This window comes from Vespula pensylvanica, chromosome 19, assembly GCF_014466175.1.
Source record: "Vespula pensylvanica isolate Volc-1 chromosome 19, ASM1446617v1, whole genome shotgun sequence".
NCBI lineage: Eukaryota > Metazoa > Arthropoda > Insecta > Hymenoptera > Vespidae > Vespula > Vespula pensylvanica.
In genome coordinates, this window is record NC_057703.1 from 218589 (window position 1) to 235608 (window position 17020).

The 17020-nt window shown below is 46.7% G+C and overlaps 1 protein-coding gene across 9 annotated transcripts in view; it reads left to right on the forward strand.

The window, feature by feature from the left end:
• LOC122635750 (RNA-binding protein Musashi homolog 2) overlaps window positions 1-17020 on the forward strand; it is a 75207-nt gene that overhangs the window by 26089 nt on the left and 32098 nt on the right. For 4 of the 9 annotated variants that reach the window (XM_043826321.1, XM_043826320.1, XM_043826322.1 and 1 more), the window contains one exon: window positions 7152-7278. In XM_043826321.1, the coding sequence (XP_043682256.1) occupies window positions 7223-7278 (56 nt within the window). In that variant the 5' untranslated portion in view covers window positions 7152-7222. Of the gene's footprint in view, window positions 1-4341; window positions 4366-7148; window positions 7279-17020 lie in introns of those variants that run through there. The other 5 variants (XM_043826324.1, XM_043826326.1, XM_043826325.1 and 2 more) reach the window with 3 other exon arrangements.

Consider the following 17020-nt stretch of genomic DNA (forward strand, 5'->3'; position numbering starts at 1 on the left):
TGTGCACCTATCGCATTTCATCGATCGAATTAGAAGTAGAGAAATACGCGCGGATATTCGAAATGACGTCGGGGAGGAAGGGAGACTCGAATAGTTTGTAATATCGATTGTAAAAACCGTAGGAATATCGAGCCATTGCGATACTCGTACTTATGCTCGTCTTCGATCGAAAACTCGAAACGAAGCCTCGTAAAGAGCGAAAAAATTCGGAACGACTGGAGCAAGTCGAAGGATGCGCATAGCCCGAGCTGGATAATGCAAGCGCTAGCTCGAGAACTTTGACTCTGGGAGCTCGTTGCAGGAAGTTTAAGTGAAAAGTTTGAAAAATATCTACTCCCGTAGAGTTTGGACTACTTTGTCAGGGAGACAACGATAAGTCGATGGAAGGAAAACGTCGATGGCTCTCGCTTCCACGCGACACCGTCAAACGTTATCTACGATATTAATTAAGAAGGAAATTTATCATCGAAAAATATTTTAATCCAATCATTTTTCAAAAGATAGGAGAGGCTCTCGCATCCGACTGCCCGTTCGCGTCTGATCGCACGCGACCATTAATCAGCTCCCTACGTGGACGTAAATTACAACGCGAGGCCCATTCTCTTCGTTACCTAGTTTACGCCGATACCTACTCGATGTCTCTTCTCGGAGTCTTTCCTATAGTTCGGGAGCCACGATCGAGCCACGTAAATATTACCGAGCTCTAAAAGGCAAGCTTCCTATTTACGAGTACGTACGTGGCTACGTTTCTCTTCTAAAAGACACCTTCGTAATTGGAACGAGAGACGCTCGAAACTACGTCGACGATTTATTTACGAGACGAGTCGATCGTGATTATCTAAGAATACTTTAATCGATCTCCACTTTTTATCCGATTAGAATTCATTTTTTATCATCGAACGTCCCACGAATCGTTTAGAGAGCACGAGCTCCTCTACGTATAAACTCGATACTTTGTCTCTCTTTTTTCTTCTTTTCTTTTTTATCTAGGGCGTGAAACAAACGAGAAATTTTCATACGAAACGTCTATATTTGCTTCTTAATTGGCTACCGTGATCATTGGAATTTCAAAGCAAGAGTAAGAGACGGAAGAACGTCCGTCGAAGCTCGTAAATCCGTACGTCTTCTTTCGAGAAAGATTAATGTCGATCGAAAAGCAGACAGAGCGAGAGAGCGAGAGAGAGAGAGAGAGAGACGGACTTGCGGATAAAAGCAGGGAGAATGAAATATGTTGATTCTACCGCAAATATAAATACTTATGCAGCCGTTTGCACGAAGCGAAGAATACTATCGATCAAGTTTCCCGCGTAAAGTACATCGCCGAGGTATATTCGGGAAAATGTCAGACACCGTAGACTTAAGTAGAAAGAGAGAAGCGAGAGAGAGGGGGAGGGAGAAGGGAGCAAGCAAAGGAAGTGTCGGTGGTCGTCGAAGAAAGGCGCTAATCGACGTCTGATTTCCCATCTCGTTTCCTCGCTACGCTGCTTTATCTCCTTCCATCCCCTCGCTCTTTCCTTCTTCAAAGCTTATGTACCGCCGAGCCCTTTAAATCTCCCGTGGCGAGAGTTCCGCCAACGATGATTCGATTCTCTTCACCTCGGTCGTCTTGCGTAAAATCGATCGGCTTTTGATTATGCTAACGACTGGCATACCGATTATCTATAGCGAGTCATGAAAATTATCACGCTACGCGAATACGTCTTTTGGCGATTTTATGTACAAAGGAATATATCGTTAATTCTCGTTGCTCGTCGCGATCCTTTCTTCCTCTTCTTTCTTTTTTATACTCTCCTCCACTTGATTAACACGGTAAATTATTCGATGGTCCGGGAGAAAGGGAGGAAGGGTCGGAAAAAGGAAACTAACGCAATTTGAGGAGACAAAAGCAGAAGCGAAGGGACAAGCCTGGGAAATCCATTAAGCTTTCCGACTCGATCGTTCTTCCTGCAACAAGAACGTGACGCAATAGAGAGAGGGAGATGGAGTAGAGACAGGAACAAGGTGCTCGCGGTACACGGACCATGACCAACGAACGTTCCGATCCGCCCACGTGCTTCTTTCGTAATCTTCGTTGTCGTTCATTGACGTTCAGCGAAAAGCAATCCTAGTTATTCCTCGCGTCTTATTTATAGCTTACTAGTCGTTCGCGTATTTAATTGTGTTCGTTCGGTTTATTATCTCGATCTGGCGATAGTCGCCAAGGTTTGATCCCCTTCTCGAATACCGGATTTACGACTTCCTACTTATACCAGATAAAGAGAAAGTGAAACCAGTATTGAAAGAATCAAAGATTAGACACTTTGAATAACTCGATTAGATTATTTTCTCTCGACGATTTTTCTTTTCTTTTGCCTGACGCTTTATTTTCTTTCAGTTTTTGTTTCGAACAACGAGTTAACAAAATCTTCCTCCGAGCTAGCAGATCTTATCCGACGAAGATAAATGATCCCAACTTTCTAGATTACCTGTCTCACAAACACGATCTAGGAATCTAGGAGGAAAATGATAAAAAAGCGCGACAAAAGTATATCGAACGCGTTCGATGTGAAAAGTTCAAGGGTTAAGTAATTAAAAAAAGAAAGAGGGAGAGAGAAAGCGCAAGTTAAGGGCGCGGATCCCTTCGAACGGAAGGAGAAAAAAGGAAGAGGGAAAAAAATCAAGAACCAACGTGGACCACTCGAGGACGTGCAACCTACATTTGGAGTGGCGTCGCACGCGAACCGTGAAGCGAGCACCGCGAGCAAAAGCGTTCCCCTTCGTACGACTACCTACCGTTCCAACGTCCTTCTCCTTCTCCTTCTCGCCGTTGGTCTCCTTCCGCCTTCCCCTTCCTCTTTTTTATTTTTGTTAAAAACAACCGTTTGAAAGTCGTTGTAAAGTACAAACCGTAAATACGGGGACGGGCGATAAAAGTTAGTCTTCTCTCGTCCTTTCGTTTTATTTTGGTTTCTTTGTAGGTTCTTGCGAATCGAAGGACGCAAGTACGCGGATACAATGTCGAAGCCAGTTCGTGCTCGGATATCGTGCCGTTTGCTTCGCTCCTCGATCGCTTTCTATATACGAACATTATTTTTATCGTATTTATTGCCGATAGATACATCTTTTACCGCGTGTCTCCATTTTCTCTATGGACTTTCACGTCGTCATCGAGATCCGCTTTCCAGTACTTCGACGTACTTCGACGTACTTCGACGTCATTCGACTCGATAAACGGTGATGGATTCCCCCATCGAGATTCCGGTATCATCGCTCTTTTCTCTTTCTACGGCAATCTTTTTCATCAAATTCAAAACGGCCAATGGCCAATCGTCGAAGGACGTCGGAACGAGAACGATCGACGGATAATAGCCGGACGCTGAGTCGTCGATTTTTCTTTCTTCTCGGTATCGATCTTTTCTCTTCTCTTTTTCCACCTTCTTATACAAAATCCGGCCTTTCGTCCCTTTCTTTCTTTCTTTTTTTTTTTTTGCGACATCAACAACAATCTTTTACAGATTTGAGTTATCAGATATTTTTCTTGTTGCTCGACATGGCCGAGTGAAAATCGAATAAACGCAAGAAAGTTGGGCTCCGCGTACTCCCGTTACATAACGATTATGCAGGTATCGCTGGTATTAGTTTCGCACGACTTTTTCCTCCATCTTTTTCTAATACCTACGGATGTTCGCGTTCGTACGTTAAATTTTCGACGTGGACGTAGTTTAACGCGTTGAACCTCGGCCAAGCGGCCGGAAGTCGGCTTGGAAGGTTACCAAAAGAAAGCTGGTGGGGAGGAATGGGGGATTAAACAGTCACCCTGGCGCCTGCGCAACCCCATTTAGTAAGATGACGAGGAAATAAAAATCAAAGGAAGAATTTCCGCTTGGAAGAAGCGGTCCGGGCCGCGGATTTACATGCCAACTTGTACATTATGCGATATTATTTATTTGTTTATATCTGGATCTCCATGGTGCAAGATTCGACGATTCACGACGTATCTAGTAAGAGATTCGTCGATGATACTTTGTATTCATTCGTAGGTACGCCCATAAATATACTTAGCTCTCTTATATCAATTACAATAGTCGAGATTCGTATACAGATACGTAGGTAGACACGTTAGCGAGCGCACATTATTCGAATACGTTACTACTATTATATTATTATCTAGACTTGCCGGTACTCGAGGACGGTGCTATACAACGGCTGGTATCTCTACTCGTGGCCAGAAATGATACGGAACGGGAGAACTGCAAATGGCATTACCGTGCATCTTCTCTCTGTCCGTCTGTCTCTCTCTCTTTCTCAGCAGTTAGAAACTTGGAAACTCTCGCACAATTCCGTGTATAGTTTTCGAGAGGGAGCGAGAGAGAGGGAGAGGGAGAGGGAGAGACGGAGAAACAGAGAGAAAGATAAAAGATAAAAATATAGGATTTCTTGAAACGAACGAGGTCTTCGCTAACGAAATTAGGTTGAACGGATCGTGTGCCTTTTTAGCTCTTCTCCCTCTCTCGCGCGCTCTCGGTTTCTTTCTCGTCATGGAAAATGATTCAAAGTAGAAGACAGAGAGAAAGAGAGAGATAGGTATTGTGCACGTGAAAATAACGTCGGTTTATGAAGAACCCGGTAAATGGATAGTCTTGGAAAAGATGGATTATCCTCAATTAACCCAAATATGCGGGCTTCGAGTCCTCGATTTTTTTAACGACGTGCATGCGCTCGCGCGACAACGATTCACCGGCCGAACTGGTGCGGGACTATCGATTTCGCTCTCTCTCTCTCTCTCTCTCTCTCTCTCTCTCTCTCTCTCCCTCCCTCCCTCCCTCCCTCCCTCCCTCCCTCTCTCTCTCTCTGTCTCTGTCTCTCCCGATGTTAATTAGCCAGCTTCGAGTGTATTCGTCCTCCTCCTCGCGAATACATCTCATTCGGCTTCTCGTTCGTTAGTTGACAAAGTTCGGGCCCAAACTTTCCCAAAGAGGACCAAACTAGTTTCCTCTCCTTCCCCTTATTCTCTCTTGTACCTGGTACATACATAAATAACGATGCGAATCTTCGAACGGACCCGAATTATCGCGTACGATCGTCGATCAAATATTCAGACAACCGACGAGACGAGAGGGTAGAAAATGAAACTCGACGAAGAAAGAAAAACGAAGACATCGGATCGCAAATGATAAACGTACGGAGAGAACGGCGATTGATCGTTTGCCGATCGAACCTTTGGCCAAATACTTTTCTCTCTCGTTTTCCTCTTGAAAAACATAGCTGGAAAATATTAAAATCAAGGATGGGGTAGATCACGATTGATAACGTACGACGATGAAGAGCCTCGTACTTTCTCATTATCCTGTCCGATGATCTAAATCGCGATAACAAAAAAAGAAAGAAGAAAAAAGGGAGAAAAAATCTACCAATTTTCAACGTCACGTTTAAGCGTCCTAATGAAAACGATCCCACCTAACGTTGCTATTAGAACCGCTATATGTTTGTCTAGGCTGCATTGCACTAGGCTTGAACCATTGCTTCGTCCCTCTGTCTCTCTCTCTCTCTCTCTCTGTCTCTCTACACCGCCGCTAAAAAGACGCGCTCGGGCACGATAATGATGCACAACGGCACGATATGTACCGAGACGAGCTTACACGTGTAACAAATCCACCTTTCTCTCTCTCTCTCTCTCGCTCTCTGTACGCTTGGGGCTTGTTAAAAGCTGCCTCGAAAGAAGTGGGAGTTGGAGAGAGAGAGAGAGAGGGAGGGAGAGAGAAGACGGAGAGGGTAAAAGTGTCTGGTGGGAGTCCATTAACGAGTACCGTTTTCATACCTCTTCTATACTCTTTCCGTAGCCCTCCTCGACCATCTCGCTCGTTCAGCACCCATCTCTCTTATTTTCCGTTTCTCCTTTCCGTCGCCTCCTTCTCTCTCTTTCTCTCTCTCTCTCTCTCTCTCTCTTCTTCAAAGAGCATCCAACGGCACAATAGATCGTTCATTACCGATACCGACTGCCTGCGGGACGAAGTGCTACCCGAAAGCAGAAAGATAATAATGCGAGAAAGAAATACCGACGAGAAGGATAGAAATGGAGATAGCGCGTCGCCGTGTGGGTGTCCATGTTCGCGACGAGGCACATACAACGCGCGCATTTTGAATAACTTTGAAATTACGCTTCGTAGAAAAAAAATTGTCGGATAGGAAAGTTGCATAATTTGGACGAGGATATCGTATAAGAGGAGTCGTTTGCTTTTAGGCGCCGTTATTTCGCAGGTCAACGTTGTTCCCGTAACAATTCTTTCGCGATAATGTTTTCGACGACGTCTTCCTACTCGAAATAATTCGTTAGTCGTAAGATAATAATGGACTTTTCTTCCCCGGCGGATTTCATTAGAAACGACAGTGATTTCCGAGTATTGCGTCAACCCTTCTCACGTTCGTTCGTTATCATTGAGATTCAAATTACCGACGCAGTAAACGTCTTCGAACGCAAAGACTTCAACGTCGACTTTGAGAAGCAAGACGCGAAAGTCGGTCTACGTTTGCACCGTTAATTTCAAGTTTCTAACGCGTTCCGTTTCTTAGAATATAATAGAAATTTCTCAAGCATAAGAAATTCTTCCTTTATAACAGCGGTATGTCTTATTTAACCATTTATGCCATCTTCCCTAAAATTGATCATCTCGTTTGCCCGACGATAAACTTTGTTACTCGTCGAAACAAGTCGGAATAGAGCAGAGAAACTCGAGTTTGAAAACTCGTAATTGGATATAGTAATGGTACCGTTTTATTTCGACTCGAACTTATGCTTCTTATCGTCGGACGTAACGTTGCAAAGGCAGCTTGCTCTCGGTAGCCTCCCACCGATACGTACGTACGTACGTTCGAAGGAAACGTTCGGGGTTGGGACCTGTTGAGAGTTATTATCGTGCGTTCGGGTATCGGGATCTCGATACGTTGCGATGGAACACAATGGAGAACGTCGTAACGTGTTTCGACGTAACGTTCAATTCGTATTTGACGCTTAATCGCATCTCGTTTCTCTCGGCAATCGGAAGCATTTACGTCGATTTCGTTTACGAGTCATTTGATCTAAAGCAAACTCCCTTTTTTCCTCGCTCTTTTTCTTTTTCCAGAACCGAAATCCCCGTTGTCTAATCGACTTGTCGTTTTTTTTTTTCTAGCAGAGCTCGTCGGCGGTGTGTCCCCGAGGAGAGACGGAAGTGACGGAGGCTCGAGTAATCGGTCGCGACCACCTATGGCGGCCGCGAGCTTTCCACCGAGTTTCACGAACGTCGGCGTCATAGAGAACTGGTAAGTGACGTGACTCAAATGCCTCGTCGTTTCCTCGATATTCCTCGAATTCGGAAGCCTCTTATAAAAGCTCTCGGCGAAAGCTTAGGGCTTTCGCACCGGTCAGAAACTGCAACGTAAAACGTGAAGGCACTTTGGCACTTTATCAGGGTCGTCTCATCATTTTCTCTATCAATCGGAAGACGTACCCGTGCGTTCGCAAACCGTCCGAATATTCTTTCGGCGAATTTAAAAGCGGAATTCGAAATTGAACGAAAACGTGCTACAATGGCGTACGGTTTCGCGAAAGGAAAAGAATCCAACGGCTCGTGCGGTAGTTTTCCTCTCTCTCTTTCTCTCTCCGTCTTTCTCTCTCTTTCTTTGCTTTTTTCTCGCATCCTTTCTTTTCTTCGTTCGCGAGTTTCCGAGGTGCTTTCACGCTCGTAGTGCGTAAAATAAAGCGGTAGAGAGCTGTTATCGAAAGCTTCACTTGACATAGATACGTACGTACAGCGTGTGTAGAAGTCCGTGTAGTGCATGCATGCCTATAGAAGTAGTATATAAGAGTATGCAGAAATATCTGGAATATATCTTAACGACGAATGCCCGAGTACCCGAGACGAGAGAGAAACTTGTAAGAACTTTATTCGCGAAGCTCGCTGAAATTTAACGTCGAGAATATCTCGAATACCGTATACTTTTTAATAAACAATACTTGCCAAAGAGTAAACCCGGATAAAGGGGTTACGTTCGATATATCGTAGGTCTCTGCGCCGTCAAACTTGTCGCAACGAAAAATATATATCGCTTTAACGTTGTCACGGATAAATTCCAATCCGGTATATCGTACCTACCCGCTGCTTCTTTTTTTTTTCGAAAGCGAGAAACAAAGGCGATTAAAAGTTTCCATTAGGGTTTAATTTTAGGTGAAAATCCACTGTACTCGTGCTAATAACGTTGCGTTCTAATAAAAAGGAGAACGATTCCTTCGATTGCTTCCCACGACTGATCGGAATTAGAAAAAAAGAGAGACAGAGAGAGAGAGAGAGAGAGAGAGAGAGAGAGAGAGAGAGAGAGAGAAAGAAGGAAAGAAAGAAGCCGGTCGGACGAGAATTCTCGCGCTGATAAAAAGATCTCGCCGAGTCGGTCCTTTTCTCGAGCAGTGTTCGCATCGGCGACCTTTCGAAAAGAAAAGCTTAATCGTTAGCGATGTTTCCATCCGATTCCACCGGCTTCCCTTTAGCCGCTGTTCCTTCGATTTACCTGCGACGTCGAGGAAATAAGATTTCCCCCGGCTCTCTTTCGAGATAGCTTACGCGTCTACGACCGAACAGAACCAGCATGCTCACTTTGCGCGACTATCGATTTTACAAGAAATATAATTGACGGCTCTTACGATGTTTCTCTTTAAAAGGAACCCTACGAGAACGACGCGTTTTTTAATTAGACACTCGGTAGTTGGCATCGACGTCGTAAAGTGGTCGAGTAGTTTGGGATCGACGACACTCGCGACGGAGTGACGTGTTAAAGTATCGATTAAAACTCGGATATTCGTAACAAGGAGAGTAATTAGTAGGACGGAAGAACGAAATGCATTTTCCCGCGCGGATCGTCGTCGGATTGCGCGATCGAATCGTATTCGGAAGGAAGGAAGGAAGGAAAGAAAAATGGAGACGAGCATCGAAACGTCTCGCGGTCCGCGGTATATCCATTAGACCGACCACTCGGAATAACGCGGATTATTTAGCCTCGGCGAGTATTCCCTTCTTGGAATCGAACGATCGAATTCCTAAAGAGCCGACAATATTCCGTCCATTTCTAAGCGATTCTAGCCTAGCACTTGGCTATCCGTTTCGCCAAATGCCGCGGAATGAATAGATTAGAGCGTTTCGTTAGAGATCGTCGACGCGCAGTCATCTCGCCACGGATTCCGCGCACCTCTTTCGAATATCATTTTACGATGACTCGAGACAGATCGATCTGGTTAACGAGTCGATCTCTTTGCTCTCGTTTATCGTTCGTTACTCGTACCACCGTACCGATCGAATGCGCCTAGATAAGATCTCTCTGCGTCGCGAGCTGCACTTTTCTTCGTTGCTCTTTTATACTTTTCTCTCTCCTCGGTCTCGTAAAGTTTCGAGGAAAAATAGCTTGCGAGTCGGAGGGTAGAGTCGGACCTCGCGTTGTTTAAATCAAACTCGGGCTTCGTTGGAAAACGACGACGACTGGGATGGTCTTCTAACGGTCGCGACAATAAAGTGGCATAGACAATGTAGCATCGTTGCCAGGCACGAGGCATTCTGCCTAGACTCTTCTCCGGCTACGCGGTACCAACGGAAAGAGAAAGAGAGAGAGAGAGAGAGAAAGAGAGAGAAGATAGCAGTCGGAAGCGAGGATGAACGAATGAGAAAGTAGGTCTCCTCTCTCTCTTGTAGTTTTGATTAAAGTTCTTTCAGGGGCAGAACGCCGTGATTTTGCACACAGACACGTACATAAGCGTGTAAGTAAACGCACGAGTTACGCACACGCGCGTCTCTTTTTTCAGCCTCTTCCGTTGTTCTTCCCCAACTCTCTCTCTCTCTCTCTCTCTCTCTTTTACGTTGCCAGTAGGAGGGGAAATAAAAAAAAAAGAATCTAAAGAACGGCGTCTGCAATTAACTTCTTCTTTCTAGCGTAGCCGCTCTTTGTTCCCACGAGTCTCTGTCTCGCGAAGATTTTTCGAAGATCGATAGGAGAGAGAGGGGGGGAGGTGAGGGGGAGAGGAGGTAATAATCAAAAAGCTTTGTTAAGGGACGTGCGAGAGGTTAAGACGTTGCAATAGGGTGGCAACGCGAGCGAAACAATTTTTTCTGGATTCGCAATCTTTCGATATTTCTACGAAATCATTTCTTCGTTGTTATTAATATTTCTCGTTGCATCTATTAGAGCGATATAGATAGTACGTTCGTATTTACACTTACGAGACCACGAAACCATCGTCGAGCAAAGCAAATGCAATTGGTATCGCCGATATATCCGCACGATAATATCGGTTTGCCGTGATTCGAGAGATGCTATACAATCGGAATATCGAACGATTCGCATTTAGATACCATTATGGCGGAGGATTACGCGTACGGTTTATAGCGGAGCTGCTCGATTTCTGCGGGACGCGGTATAAATATCACGTTGTAGTATTTGTCGTTGCAACTTTGTATTTCGCGTTGATGCATATATATATATATATAAGCTAGGAAAGAAAGATCTCGCTCGGCGACCAAGCAACGTCTCCAAATTTTCCCCAAAATCGTTTCTCCGACGCTTTGATACCAAGGGCCTAGGTTCACGTATCGATGAGGAAAAACGTCGATAGGAGTCGATCGCGTCCGTCTCTCGTCGCTTTCCAAATTTCATCGAAATCGGATTGCGGTTTCGACTTGGCATTAGACGGATAACCTAATGGAGCAATTAGGCGTAACGCTTTAATGACAGTCCGTGTGCTTCACCACCGGCTGTAATCGTTCCGTTCGTTCATCTCTCTCGGGCTCGACGGTCCTCGACGCTGTTGCGAGATTCCAAAGTTTCGTTAAAGAGAGGCGTATGTTAACGAAGACGTCGACGACAGGTGCACGACAAGACGCGGACGCTCCACTTTGTTCCTTCTTCCTTGCCTTTGAACGAAGATCGAGTGTGAGAATGGCCAGGCGACGACAACGATGATCGAACGTATAGGGTGTTCCGAAAATAGGGTGCCTCGTTAGCACGCTCGTTCGGTTCGCTCATTTTTAGTCGTTTACGCCAAGTCTCGTTCGGAAAGTCGAACGGAATAATCGTTTCACGAATAATTCTCTCTCGATCGATTAAACGATCGCTCGACAAAGATAACAATCGAACGGATAGTTACTACTAGCAGGTAGGATAACGTTGTCGGGAATAGCGAAATAATGGGGGAGCGTCGACGATACGTCCGTACTAATCCTCGGAAATCTCCTCTTTGCTTTCTAAAAGGACTAACGGGGATACCGATATTCTATAAATATTCGATCAAACGGTAGATATCGGAACGCTCGATGCGACTATTCGGAAATATTCTCGAATCCCGCGTGATCGAAATTATTAATTTCGTTGGGAAGTGTGTCACGTCCGAGCGAAAAATTATTTGAATATTTCTTTGGCGCAGCGTATAGGGAAGATCCGGCGTAAGAGAGGAGAAAGAAGCTTAGGGATTCGCGTAAGGATAATCTCTTGAAACTGCCAGTGGGAAAGCCGCAACGTGGTTTCGCTTCGTCGAATAGGCGAGCTCGGTTAAACGAGTTCGTCTCGAGATGATTCCCGATAGTTTTCGGTCTCCACGGCGTTGTTGGGCAGCTCGCTAACGGGACGTCCCCTTTCCCGTACGAAGTCACGTTCGACCCTTCGCTCCCACCCTCCCCCGTCTCTCTCTCCCTCTCTCTCTCTCTCTCTCCATGGAAACCAGCTTCGATCGGAACTAGGATGATCTTCGTTTCGGTGTGTTCCTCTCCCACCTGCTGCACGCTTCGACGCGACCTGTAGATTCCAACGTAATTACTCTAATGGTAGGATTAATGTAAACGAGCGATAAGCGAGTTAAATGGATTCGAGGATATGCCAAACGTCTTTTCCTATGGAAGGAGAAAGATTCGATTCGTCTCTTTACGACGTTCGATTTACGCGCCCGTTCGTAATAATCTCAAGAATATCGAAAGCGCGTAGCTTCTCTCTATCGATTATCGCAAGCGTGTAGGAGTGAGCGTAGCGGAGGACGGTTAGCACGCCCACGGAGGAGGCCGCGTTGGTAATCGCGCGTGTAAATGTAATCGCGCTCCTTAACGTCGCATTTCCGTGATTAACGGAGAGGAACGAAGATTAGACTAGGAGAAAGGAAAACGTCCGCCGCGTCGGTGTGTTGAGTCGTGCGCAACGATGCGTGCCACTTTCGTAAGATTCGACCATAGTCTCTCTCCTTTTTCATTTTTTTTTGTTTTTTTTTGTGTTTTTTTCTCTTTTTGTTATTTCTTGCTTTTTTCGACAATTTTCTAATCGGATCCAATCGCGCTCGTCGACGCGGCAAGACTTTCTACGATCGGTCTCTTTTACGACTTTTAGAAATTCATCCTGTCGAAGAAAAGGAAACGAGAATAAAGGGGAAGAAAAGTGTCGAGAAACGTTCGAGCCAAGACGTCGTTTGGGCTATAATTGTAAACTCGAGGGTAGGCTTGGCGAAGTAAGATCTCTCTCTCTCTCTCTCTCTCTCTCTCTCTCTCTCTCTCTCTCTCTCTCTCTCTCTCTCTCTCTCTCTCTCTCTCTCTCTCTCTCTCTCTCTCTCTCTCTCTCGGACCAACTTTGCTCCGATTTCTTTTGTCGGAGTATTCGTGAGAGCCAACAATCGAAAAATCTTCGATCGCAGTGACCTCAGGGCTGTCGATACTGCTTCCGGTCTCCGATAAGAGTAACGAAGAGGGCCGCGTACTTTTGTACCATCCTTTTCTCTTTTTTCCAGCAACATTCTCTCCGTTTCTACTTGTTTTCTCTTTTCCATCGGGTCTCCATTCGTTTCTCTTTCTTCTACTTTCAGCCCCACCTCGAGCTCCTTGAAATCGATACGGTATCGGGCTCGACAATGGGGCCAGAAACTCGATGGTACGACGAAGGACGAACTCTGCTAACGATCGCGTCGGACGATATCTCTGCCAGGAGATATAGCCCAATGACACGATCTCGTGGTTACGCCGTTTACAAACAGATTCGTAATAAAAGATCTTTAGCCTTAGCGCGCTCTTTATCGTCGCTTTCGATTCGATCGTAGCGAGGGAAAAAGGACAAGAGGAAGGAAATGGATAAAAATCTGATAAAGAGCGAACAAAATGATGTCGGACAGCCGACGATTACGTATTTATAAGCACGTGTCGCGAATAAGTGGTGGATAAAATTACGCAAAGCGGCGGAAAGCGATAAGCTCGAGAGAGAGAGAGAGAGGGAGGGAGAGAGAGAAGGAAAATACGATAAGAAGGAAAATCTCGCAAAGTCTCGACGGAGAGCGAGCGAGAGAGAGAGAGAGAGAGAGAGAGAGAGAAGGGGGAGAGGGAGGGAAAGAAGGAAGGATGGAAGTTAAGTGAGTGTTCCGGCAACGAAGGGTGAGGTCGAACGAGACTAAGGGTGAGAAGAGTGTGTAGCGGTAGTGGTAGTAGCAGTGGCAGCCAGTAGTAAAGACCGGCTCGTGTCTGGCACGCCGTACCACCCGGTGCAACTCGTCGTGACGAGAATACGTTCGCTACCGACGAGAACCATTTTTGATCTCTCTCTCTCTCTCTCTCTCTCCCTCTCTGTGTGTCCCTCCCCCTCTCCCTCCCTCCTCGAAACGATCAACCGAGCGCCATTTTACGATTTACAGGTTAACATTTGCTCGACCGAGTCCTCGAAACGTTACGAAGCAAGAAAAGAAACTATTTTCGTTTCGGCGAATAAAAGACTTTTAAAGAACGGACGTTAATTGGTGCGTTGTTAGCGACTAAGAGAGTAGACGCCGTAAAAAACAAAGATCCTTGTGCACGTAACAGATTTCTCGCGAAAACTATGTAGTCGATTCTTTCCTGTCACGTAGCTACCTGTTATTCGCGTTTGCGACGCGAGAGGAGAATGATAAAATGAATCTTCGTAAGTAAGAGGCCTTTCGGACTCGTAGCCTCGAGGTGAGAACGTTCCGAAGTAGTAGCTAGCTCGCGCTCGTTATTTCACAGTACTTACGACTTTCTCTCTCTCTCTCTCTCTCTTTCTCTCTCTCCACGAGAGCCACGAGAGAGAACAGAGTTTACGCTCGGTAAGTCACGGAATTTATGGGATCGCAGAATTTATAGTTTCAATTTCCGTGATATTCAAACGGCGCTAGCTGCCAGTGGCGATCGCTTAAAATTCGAACTTGACTGCGCCTATTAATCGTTCCTTCATTTTCGATATTCCAATGCGAGTTAATACGCGGGAAGATAGTAAGCCCGTAATTATCTTTTCTCGCTGTAAAACGAGAAGAGATCTTTCCTATCGATTTTCAGCTCTGTCCGACGTAAAAAGGATACGTTTGACGCGACATAGATATTTTTTACGTCCGCCCGTTACTTATATTCGCGTTTCGCGCATTAAAGTAAAGTTCCATTTGGCGAAATTGCGAACGGCCGGCTTTGTCGAGGCAAAATCGTTACCGCGTTTGTTTCATTCCCTTCTTCCATCTCTCTTTTTTTTCTCTCTCTCGTACGACCCGCAGCACTTGTTAAGAGCTCCCTCGGATGAGTTCCTTTGTAAAATAACCCAGATAGCTTTCACCGGGGCCGAGTTACTCGGCGTAACGATCGCGGCCGAATGTGCGTGGCCGATGTAGTTGCGGCTTGTCGGTATTCGTCCGCGCGCGTATACGTAGGAGAACGCGAAAAGTGCAACGCCGAGCACTGGAACGTCGAAATTATTCGACGCGATCCTCGACGGGTATGTCTTTTTTAGATAGCTCTCTCGTATCTTTGCGAATCGATCGCGAAAACTTTGCTGCTTTGCTCGGTGCTCTCTCCGCGCGCGTTAGTCCGTCTAACGGTTCGTTGCTCCTCGACGACGCGATAGACGAGGTAAATTGAATTTGCGTAATAAAGTTGCTACGACCGCACCGTCGTCCTCGTCCTCCGTATGCATCGGGGAGTGTGTGCGCGTGTGTACGTATATACACACACGTATACGTATGTATATATAGCTAGAATATAAAGGGAAACACGTGGCTAGAGGGTGAACGACGCGATTCCAGTCTCCGGGAGGACGGGGAAGCACGACGAGTGCCGTCGAACGGGTCACCCCCAGGTGTCTCTCCTCTCTCTCTCGAACGAACGAACGAATCCTCTTAAAGGGAGCTCGTATTGCAGAGAGGAAACACCGCGAGTGAACGCTTCCTGCTTTTTGTTCGCAACGACTCGAGTGGAATTCGTTTCCCGCGCGATTTTTACATTCCACTCCGACGTCTTTCTTGCGTCTCGTTCGATCGACTTTTCCATATGTATGCGCCCGTTTCGAGGGAATCTTTAATCGGAATACGTACGATGGCGCGACGACGTTGATTTCTAAGTACAAAAGTTATACGCTCTCGTCCAGTCGAGTTTTTCTCTTTTGTCCATTTTTGTTTTTCCCTTCAGCCATGCGCCGGTACGACGTAGGCACATAGTTGCGTATATTTACCGAATAAGGTCAACGCATTCACCTTGAGACGTTCCTCGCACGCTCGGAATCCGTCCGACGATTTGGAGGTTGGCCAGCTATTTCCGATCGTGACCTATCCTCCTATCGGCTCACCGTGTGGTCCACGAAAGAAAATGGAAGGAGGAAATCGATGGGGTGGAAAGGAAAAAGGATAAAAAAGATATCCGACGTCGATCGGCTAGCTCGTAGAGAGTACTTCGTCTAAAAGATCTCGCGATATATCTCGCCGAGAGATAATAACTCCGTCGAACGTTCTTCTACGAGCGCATAAACCCACGAACCGTACGCGCCTCACGGTTGCATAACTCATGGCGTCGACCCACGGAGAACCGCCGTCGCTTTACCGGTTTCGCCGCGAGCCCACGTACTCGGTTATTCGCTCCTTGCGCGAACGCTTACCACGCGTGCTTCTCCCTCTCTCTCTCTCTCTCTCTCTCCATTTTCCTTTTCTTTTCCTCGGCGGCGAACAACACGCCTGACGAGAGAACCGAAGCGGTTCGTTAACGGGTTTTCGAGCGTGGTCGTGTCGGTTGCGAAATCTCGAGCGAATAAATTCATATTTCATCGTTTTTCCCGTCGCGCTTGTTCCTCCGTCCGCGAAAAAACGTCGTTAAACGATCTCGCCGCGAGAGATTTCGAATCCCATATAAATCGCGCGACGTTTGATCGAGCGCTCGCTCGCTCGAGCGTAAACGCGTACGTAGGAATAACTCTAATTAATTCGATCGAGCTTCCTGCACGGTTTACCGACCGAAGGGGACGCGTCATAATTTTGGCCAATGCCGTCGCAACGGATTATAGCTTATTTAACGATGCAGGGTCCTCTGTCGAAGGGCAGAGGTACTACGGATTATTGGCACGCGTCGATCGCGTCGATACTCCTCGTTCCGATCGAACGTATTCCAAAGAAATAACGCGTTCGTTTCTCCGTGATCGATCGGTCGGTCGGTCGGTCGGTCGATCGATCGATCGATCGATCGAACGATCGTTCGTTATTACATCGAATTTAGAGCGGCCATTGGTAGAAAAACGCGAAACGTTCGTTCGCGGATCGTACGATCGGGCTCGCTTTGATCTCTCGCAGGAACGATTCCTCGATCGTACGTACCAACGTTGTCCCGCTACGACGACGGCCGTTTTTAGAGCTCGCGGGAAAACGGAAAAGGATATCGAGTGGGAAAATGTATCGAAAGTCGCGACGAACTTCGAGAGGAGAGAGAGAGAGAGAGAGAGAGGGAGAGTGCCGCGTTAGTACGCTCGACGGCCGTCGTGCGTTAGAGGGTGCGCCCGCGTCGCGCGTTCATCCCCCCCGCAGCCTAGCGACCCGAGTAGGGGCACCCCCTCCTAACCTCACCTCCGCCCACCCTCCGGTAAACGCATTCGGCCAACGAGCTACGTTCCCCCTCCCTCGCGACAGCCGGCGCGGCGCCACTGCCGCCTAGCCGGCGAGGAAGGAGCTACCCCCACCACTCGAGCACCGGCAGCCGGTGCGAGCGCATAGTCGACGCACGTCGTTGAGAGAGAAGCAGGGACGCGC